We start from the raw sequence: 10,150 nt of genomic DNA on the forward strand, positions 1-10,150 counted from the left end.
TCAGAAGTCACACAGCACTTTATTTAAAAGTATATTTTTGTCTATAGCCATGCTACCCTGAACAAGCCCGATCCTGTCTGCTCTCGGAAGCTAAGCAGGGTCGGGCCTGGTTAGTACTTGGATGGGAGACCCCCTAAGATGACCAGGTGAGGTAGGCGTAGAAAATAAAAGATAAGGGATCGTAAGCTGACGAGGTCCTTGCAATCTGTAAGGTCAACCAAGAATTGCCTCGCCTAAAAAAATAAAAATAAATAAAAAATATATACACACACACACACATATATATGTGTATATATATTCATATATTTAATATACATGTATATAAATACATATAACATATATATTAAATTAGGCCATTTAAGGCTTTGTATTATATTTATTTGTCTGCTCATTGGATCCTAAAGTCTTAGCTTCTTTTTTCACTTTGTATCAACTAATAGAATATACAATAGCTTGTGAATCTCAACTATTTTTATTCAAAATCACCCTTTATTATAGAAGAAAGTTTTAATAATATTATGTTCTGTCCTTTTTAAATGGAGAAATCTGAGTACCGTTGTAAGCTTGGTTTTTAATTAAAGGTTTGATAATCTTTGTATAAAGCATTTTATAGTATTCAACATTTTCCCCATTATACTACTAAATTTAACTCACTAGTTTGTTCTGTTATTATTAAAACAATATAGTCGAGCTTTCTAATTTCTGCCGATGCTCTAGGGCAAAATTTCAAACATATTCTGTTAATAAGTGAATCTTGACTATATCTTCGATTAATGCATAATACAGAAGACATGATGCAAATTAGTCAAATAATATTGTTAATAAAATACATTCAGTCTATTTATTTAAGTGCTTTTTCCTGTTTGGATAATTATTTATACTAGAGATGGTATATATCTGATAAGGTACTTGTATCTAGAATATATAAAAACCCTTACTACTCAATATTCAAAGACAAATAACCCAATTAAAAAATGGGCAAAAGATCTGAATAGGTTTTTTTCCCAGAGAAAATATTCAAATGGCCAATAACACATGAAATAATGCTCAATGTTATTAGCCATCAGTAAAATGAAAGTCAAAATCACAGTGAGACACCACTTTGCGTCCACTAGGATGATTATAACCAAAAAGCTGGATGGATAATAAGTGTTACTGAGGATGAGAAGAAATTGGAGCCCTAATACATTGCAAAATATTACTGTTTCTTTGGAAAAGGTTCTGGCAGTTCCTTAGGTCCCAGAAATACCACTCCTAGCTATATACCCCAAAGAAATGAAAGCATATATCTGCACAAAAATCTTAACAAACATTAAGAGCAGTCTCATTCACAATGCTGGAAACAACCCAAATGTCCATTATCTGTTGAATGGAAAAACAGAATATGATTTATTCATATAAAAGAATAGCATTCAATCATAAAAAGGAATAAAGTACTGATGCATATTACGAAGTGGATGAAACTTAAAAATATTAAGCCAAGGAAAAGAAGCAAAAAAAACCCCACACACTGTATGATTTAATTTATATGCAATATCCAAATTAGGAAAATCTATAGATAGTAGCTTAGCTGTCTGACTGGCGGAAAGAGTCGGGGAGAAATGCGGGCGACTGCTGAAAGGTAGAGGGGTTCTTTATGGGATGACGAAAATATCCAAGAGTTAGACAGTCAGGATGGCTGCCCAGGTCTACAAACAGACTGAAAAACAGTGAGTCGTACATTGTATGATACGTGAATTATAGCTCAATAATGCTGCTCTGAAGAAAGCCTTTCTGGTGGACTGTAGCGTTTATTGTGACACTTAGTTGTGAAGTTGTTTTGCGGGTCTGTCTTATTTATGGAAAATCCTTATTGACATAGTAACAATGTCCTCAACGACATTCTCTTTAATAAGGCAAAATTCATTAGAATATATTGGGAAATGTCCTATTTTTAGGGTCGCTAAAATTCTTTTTTAAATGACGTCAAGTACAATTTATTCACCAGGCACTACCATGTAACAATAAATAACACTTACTCGACGTTGAGCGATTTAACCAGTCTTCGAGTCATAGTGTGCATTAGTGTAGCTGGTCCTTGTGCACATTTATTTGCACGACAGTGAAGCCGGCCTAGATATTCAACTCCAGAGGCATATGACTCCGTGACAAAGACGACATGACAAAATAATGAACCCATGTGATGAGCTCTATGAATGTTCAGTTAATGGGTGTCAAAATAGTTTTCAGTATTTTATTTCATCACTATGCTGAGTACTTTCTTCAACAGAAAAAAATGATTTCGTTCACGATCGTATAGAATAAAAATATTTCAATTCAGAACGTTAAGAAAATTGCTCCTGAGAAATTCTTACTGTCTCAATAGAGCAAAGAGAGAATTAGAGGAAAGTGAGTACAATACACTCAAAACTACCACAGGGCATTTACTATTTTTCAATTAGCAACTTACTTCATCTCGTAGTAAATCCCAAGAAAGAATTTTCCTTTCCTTTGATTTATTTGGCATGGCACTTCACTTAAATAACCATCAATTAAATTAACTAAATTTAAATAATTATTACGACAAACACCACAGTGAAATTTACTTAGAAGATCAACATTGTTTCTAGAATACCAAGTAAAGAATATGAAAAGGAATGAAATGCAGTGCGACATTTGTCTCTCTAAATAAGAGCGATGACTCTGTTCCCTGATTATATTTTCCTTGATCATCCAAGTCACAAACGGCCTCTGTATTTTATGAAACTCTATCAAAATAAATGAGAACAAAATATTCTGATGCTATCACTTTCCCCATCTACCTTAAAATGCATATAAAAGGTGATTTCTTTTATAGTACATTAATCTTATTTACTGCTTTATTATCATTCTATAATAATGGAAAACTTAATTTTGAGGTCAACTGTGTACATATAGCTTTAAGTTTAAAAACTTACCTCAGGAATAGAAAAAAAATGGGCTTTGAGGTCTCACACTAGTGACAGTCATCATCCTGGTTTTTAAAATTTTTATTTGCTAAGTATTAATCTCAAATAGAGAAATAACGCCCTAATCCTAGGCCTAATGAATCATACAGACACTTAGGATACTGAATGAAACAAATGACCTCAAGATCAGTTGGAAGAGACAGCAAATCACTGTCACTGTCCACTATGTCTTGGACCCCTTAACAGGTCTGTATCTGTCTATCCATCTATCTCTTTGTCAGATGAAGATAATTCACACAAATACAAGTATAGGTACATATCTAGCTGTATACCTTGGCTTGTATATTTCTAAATCACATAGCTGTACTTATTTTTTATATATATATATATAAGTTAAAATGCATTATCTTAAAGAAAAAATATACTTACTGCCCTCTAGAGGTATGAACCAGTAGTGTAATAAGTGTAGATGTTGCTGGGCATACACAGTTTAAAGCTAACATGGCGTATTTAAACTCTTCTTCACAAACAACATGATCTGTTTGAAATAAAATAGGTAAATTAGAATAATTTACCTTGAGAGAATAAGATTTTAAAGTAAAATGAAAAATAAAACAATGAGTAAAATTACAAAAGAGTCAATATAAACACACTCATTTTATAAATGTTTTTACATGTACAATTTCATCCCCAGAAAAAACTTTTTTTACGAAAAAGTAGTAGACTATGAGTTATGTGATTGACAGGGAAGGGGGTTCTAACCCCAGTTCTGTCTGACAAATTTGACAGACTTTGGCAAAATGTTTGATTTTCCTACGCCTCATCTGTATGAGCAATGTGGTCTAGGCAGGTTTGAGGTGCAGCCCAGAAAATAAATCAAAAACCCTATAAAGTCTCCTTTAGTTCTGATTGTTCTATGGTATGAAATATAACAGCGTTGACTGAAAACAGTATATATCGACTAAAGTCATAGTCCAACAGCATAAAGACTTAGAAAGTAATTATTAAAATAAGTGGTAGGAAATATTTGCATGACATATAAGCAATAGATTTTGTGCAAAACAACCATAATATCAATCAAAATTAATGCTAAAATAAATTTAAATTTCAATTGTACTTTAACTCCAAGACCTAAGGACATAAAGTTAAAAGACGTCAGGGTCCCGTTTGAGTGGCTATTGACATTCAACGATTAACAAACAATAAAGAAGGTCAGAGATGATGGCACGTGGGGGGAGGGGTTGTGCAGGCCGCATTGAAGGTAGATGATGTCCCTCAACCCGAGTATATTACTTTCATGCATGAATGAGGACTCAGGGGCCAGATATTCAATTTTCCATAGATGTCATATTTTAGAGAAGCGATTAAAGTATTGTGTATTTGGGGGGGGGCGGGGAAACCAGCCCTTCTCTTCCCAAGTAAACAACTCTAGCTGGTATTGGAAATAAAGGCAATGTTTAAAGTTCTAAGAAAAGAAATATTCTTAGGCGGAAAATAGCAGTTTTAGCTTAATTAAGAAATTGAATTTGTCAGTGAGCCAGATCTATAAAATGAACACATACACCACACAATTTATTTAAAAAAAAAAAAAAAAGTTACTGGGGAAATGGTTCAGCAAGTGCTCCAGACAGGATAAATATTACGCTCACTCCTGCGTTTATAATATGTTCACATATGAAAGAGCCCGTCATTTTTCATTTTTCTTCTGTTTCCTTATCTGTTTCTTTCACATTATATGGAAGAAATTGTATGCTTTGGTTACATCTCAGATTTATTCTTTAAAAAAAAATCAAGGATCTGGTAATCAATCTCAATCTCTCTCATACTCTCATCAATATATTATAATTATCTTTAAGGAAAATCAAAAAAATACATAGCCATGATACTTAATATTTTTCAGGAAGGCAGGTAGACTCTAAATTCAGTTGCGAAGTGTGGAAAAAGATTTAAAGTATTTGCAGAAGAACGATGACTTTAAACACTATTTTTCAGTGTGTATGCTCGATCCGTGAATATAAAATAACAAAACTGCTAAATGCAGAATGTTTTTACTTTAGATTCATATGATAGCAATATGTATGGAATTCATAAATTTCGAACCCAAAATTGGAACATAAGATCTAAGAAAAGTGTGTATACATTTATTATGACATGAGACAGAATATTTTAAAATCCAAACTGTACCAGAAAATTTGGAAGCTATGATTACCATATATGCAATAACACATGCAATTATTAATTTTCTCTTACTAGAATATACAAACCGTATTTCTTCTAGTAGGGGACCATGAGAAAAGTGGTACTTGTGTGATAGTTTAAAAATATCCCATCATATCTACCTTCAGAGGTTAAAAAATAATTGGGTCCCCTCCGTCCCCTTCTCCTAGATGAATGTGTGTAGCTGTGTTTGGGTGGGAATGGCTAATTTTTCAAAAACTGTACTAATCAGCGGGCAGTGGAAGGAAGGGATGATTAGTAAGATTGAGGTAGTCATTTTTATTTCTGCTTATGCTTTTTTTCTACAGTTAGGTAGCAGTTTTTTAGTGTCTATTAACCCATCAAGCAAAGTATACATTACCAGAGGCAATTTTACACATAAGTACAAAGCATGTTTTTCCCTGTGTTAGTATGTAGTGAATTATCTAAGAATGCAACTCCTGTGTAAAATAAGAGAAAATTTCTTCTGTTTAGCATTGTGCGTCATCAATACAAATTTAGGATGATTTAAGATGATTCCTGTATTACTGGAGTCGGTAACTGGCACATACTTACTGGTGCAAACATCGCTCTTTTCCATTCTGTTTCCTTGAATAGTCACCTGAGCATTTACATATTGAAATACATGACCCTTTATTAGTCATTGTTTCTATCCCTATTACAATTAGGATATTATAGTGATTATTTTAAATATATTAGTATAGATAGTTATATTTATTCTGAATTTTACTTCACGGTAGTATCAGAAGCATTACAAAATATTTACGGTAAAAATGAGGTACTGGATAGACAGGTCGAAAACCATGGTCTTAGATAAATGAGGTAATGGATAATGATCATGAGAATCCCTTTCAGACAAAAAGTAAAATCAGTACTGTTTTCATGAACAAGAGCAATTTAATCAATACGGATGGTTGACGCAGGAAAAGAAATATGATAGAATCCTCAGCTAGATAATAATCTTCATTCACATGAATTACAGAAAGCTCAATTACTGACACATTGAAGGGTCTGGAAGAAATCTGCTCCAATTTCGACTTTCTCTGTGGCCACAGAATAATGAACAAGGAGCCATGCTTATGAATAGGCAAAGGAGTTCTTTTCCAAGAGCAGAGTAGGTGTCTAATCAAGGAATTTACTAAAGGGTCTCTGAAATTAGGTCTCACAGGGTTTCATTATGACTGTGGACCAGGGGCTGCTGTGTCTCCTATTCTTTCCTTTTCTAAAAACCAGTATTTTATCACAGTTATCTTGTTCCACTAGTGTTTATGAATATGGGGTGGGAGTCGGAGCAGCTATCAAATTTATTAGCGTGTCTGTTGCCAAACCATTAGAAACTCCATCTAGAACTGACGTCACCTTATCCAGATATCTTGAACTGTGAGTTGAACGCAGCAGGTGATGCAACTTTGAAGTATTTTTCATAATAATGAATGAGTAATGGATAGGGAAAATATTGGACATGGGTCCTTGGGTAGGCAAAGATTTGAACGGTGGCTGAAATCTACTATCCATCACCCCATCCTCATTCTTTCCTTCTTCCTGCGGTAATGGAGGCAAGTAATATTCCCCTGCCTCATCCCCAAGGTTTAGCAGGACATAGAAATGACAATTCTCAGCTTCCCTTTTAGTTAGATATGGTCACATGACTAGCTTTCGACCAACTTCCAATGGTTTTGTTGTAGACAAGCCCACTTTCTCTAAACTTTCTTTCTTGCCGCTGAGATGACGTATGTGGCAGAACCCCAGCTTCGATTATGCAGACAGAGACGGTGCCTCAGCAACGATGAGATCTACCCATTTTTTATTGCTTCTCATTTCCTTCTCTTGTTGAAGAAAGTATTTCCTCTTTCAAAATTATATGCATTTTATTGCATTTTCTTCTTGACCTTTGAAAGTTTGTTTGTTTTGATTTAGACTTTTCTCCTCTGTTGCTTGCTGATAAAACACAACTGTACTGAGTGCTCCAGGTCACCAATGAGTTCTCCACCTGTCTGAGCCTAACTCGCTTTCCCTTTCAAATGTGAAATGGTAATAGTTTTACCCCATAGGGTTTTCTGAGAAGAGCAGACGAGTCAAAAATGCTGATCAGAATTCTAAAAAATATTACATATCATCACAATGGTGCATTTTTTAAAACAAAAAGATAGATTTCAATAAACTACCCTGAAATAATGCCAATAATATATTTCAAGAATTTAAACAGCCAAAACAATATAACTGCATTGTCACACAATGAAACCACAATCCTAGTTTTATAAAAATGCTGAATTCTCTCTGTGTGATCGCGTGCGCACGTGCACGTCTGAATAGGCACAATCGTCTGCAAGAGCAGGAATCACATCGTTCGTTGTAACTGCCTCACGGGGTGGGCAGAGTTTTGAGGGACACGGCTTTTAGAATAGTAGGATTGTGTGAGATTCTTGGTTTCCTTTTTATTGTTATTTTTCTTCTTTTAATTTAAATGCTTTTAAGATAAGCAGTTACAATTAAAGATAGAAATTTATAGATAGGAATCAAATCTATCTTCGAGTCCCCTTTACTGAATGGGACATGAAATTGTTAATTACATTTTAACAAATCAGAATATTTTTTTAAGAGGTCCGCCTCACAGGGTTTTCTGAGCTCTTGTATGATTTAAAGTACTAGAAGCTTCTTCCATGCAGTTGCTAGGTAACAGCCCTTTGTAAAGCAGTAAACGACAGTAGAAAGCGCATCAAACCCATCTAGTCCTGGGCTTTGAATTGCAGGAATCAAATACCCTTTGGAAAAGAGCTTTCAAACAGAAACGCAAACCAGGGTAAATTTTAAAAATGAAATGGTATTTGTTTTTATTTCACGAAGACAAAGTTTATTACGGATACCGACCAAACAATTTGTGTTATAAAATCTCGTTTGTTTATGAGATTCCATTTGTAAGCATGAGGGTAGATTTCTATAAAAACTGCTTCTTCTCCTTAGAGGAAAATAGATAATTTCTAACAATCGAGTTTTATTTTGATTCTGTTGCTTTAATCAATAAAATACCAATCGATGAATGTGTGTGTGTGCACGCATATCAATGCACACATGTCAGAGACTTTTGCCAGTTCTAGGATTGTGAGCCATTCATAGACTAAACGGCTATAAATAGGTTTAAGTAAACCTTTAAAAGTCATTTAGTTTCACAAGATCTAAATATAGGAATGCTTATTTAATATATAGAATTCAACCCACTTTGAGATTGGCAATATTCCATAAAACAGATTTATTTCACTTTGGTAAGACCGAGTATAAAAAGCATTTTTGTCTTTCTAAGTGCTTGAATCCTTATATTATTTTAACGCTTTAAGGTTTTTTAAAATTTATCCTACTAATTAAATGTTCAAAAGGGGAAGACTTTCCTGAATTCTAGAGCAAAACAGTTTTAATTTTTATTAATCTCCCTTTCTTCTCAACATCTCAGAGAAACAGCAATGTTAATTTTATGAGAAATCATTTTTCTCAGAAGTCTAATTTTTTAGGTTCTAACCAAAAGTATTCTTTCCTCACAAATTCATTATAGTTATTGATATCATGAAAATTAATGATATAATTATTGGATCATTTTTACTATAATAATATGAAACAATATTTCAGCTTTAATGCTAAATAGTACATATGTGCATGTGTATGAATACATTCTTAATCTCACTAATTATATATCTCTAATTAAACCTCAATGATGTATATTGTGTTAAACAGTTTACACATAAGGAATCAGATGCTCAGAAGTAAATTGTCTAAGTCCATTATTAATTTAAATTCCAACTGCCTAGAAAGAACTCTACAAAAGCTATATACGACTCTAAAATTGATTAACCGAGCACATTAAAATAAGTGACACATTCTACACCCGAAACTAATATAAAATAATATTGACTGTCAACTCTAATTGAAACAATCTTTTAATTAAAAAATAATAAAATAAGTGACATAGTCTAGTGGTTTCCCCCTCTCCTGATGCCACTTTAAAGGTTCCTACTTGCCACCAGATGGACAGATGGCTCGAACAGCCACAGAATTGAACCGATGACTGGAAAAATGCAACCGTCACGTTCCCCAAACACACATCATTTCATGAGACATTTTGGGAGGAACATGGCCAAGCTTGACCTTGAAATCTAGTTTGTTACTTTTCAATCACATCTACGAAAGAAAATGTAGCTGGACTAAAATGATTTGAGTCCCCCATTGAAAGGGATTTTGAAAGATCTGCAGGAGATTTGCTAGGGGAAATATTCCGTCATAAATGTTGTAAAGGAAAGAAACGCAGTGCTATCAAAAGATAAAAAAGGACACCGTTCCTGCCCCAGGGGCATCAAGAAAACATGGCCAAGGAAGCGACATTTAAACCGAGATTTTAAGGATAATGAAGAATACGGAAGGTCGTTGAAAGGTGAAGCGAGTGTCTAAGGTTATTTAACGAAATATAAAATCAGAGAGGTGATAGGGAATTTAAATTTTTATGGAAATAAATTAACGAAGAAAGACTTGAAGGTTAAGGAGAGAATATTATAAGGCTGCTGATAAGGCAACGAGAAGCCAGCACGGACGTGGAAGAGAAGAACCCTACTCACAGGAAGGAGACAGGACATGATCCGCGAAAATAAAGCCAGACTTAGAAAACATGAGAGCAAAAATTCGAGGAAATTTTCATGTATTGGCTTCTCATATCTAAGAATTAGGAGATCAGATAAAGTCTGAAACTGTAACCGAAAGCGCTGGAGAGCGTTTCGATGAGAAGAAAATTCCACAGAGTTAAAACGGGCCTTCTGGAGCGGCCTGAACTTTAGTTGGTGGTGACATGAATGTTTCCCACCGAGCGATTAATTTTCTCCAGCTTCGCTCAGTCGAGAAGCAGGAAAAGAAGATCCACTTGTGTAGGATTTCGCGTGTTTGTTTATTTTCAATCAGGAGGCATAAAAACATAAAACCAGGAAATTAGTGGACCACCCTGAGGTTGACGGAAATGACAGACGATGGAG

The 10,150-nt window shown here is 34.3% G+C and overlaps 1 protein-coding gene and 1 pseudogene across 1 annotated transcript in view; one reads left to right on the forward strand and one right to left on the reverse strand.

Annotated features, from left to right (window-relative positions):
- LOC102888097 (potassium channel subfamily T member 2-like) overlaps positions 1 to 10,150 on the reverse strand; it is a 145,909-nt gene that overhangs the window by 66,908 nt on the left and 68,851 nt on the right. Inside the window, 1 exon segment of the mRNA XM_025049843.1 lies at positions 3,357 to 3,465. Within this exon segment, the coding sequence (XP_024905611.1) occupies positions 3,357 to 3,465 (109 nt within the window).
- LOC112483316 lies at positions 40 to 158 on the forward strand (annotated as a pseudogene).

The sequence above is a fragment of the Pteropus alecto genome, unplaced genomic scaffold, assembly GCF_000325575.1.
Source record: "Pteropus alecto unplaced genomic scaffold, ASM32557v1 scaffold65, whole genome shotgun sequence".
Classification (NCBI taxonomy): domain Eukaryota; kingdom Metazoa; phylum Chordata; class Mammalia; order Chiroptera; family Pteropodidae; genus Pteropus; species Pteropus alecto.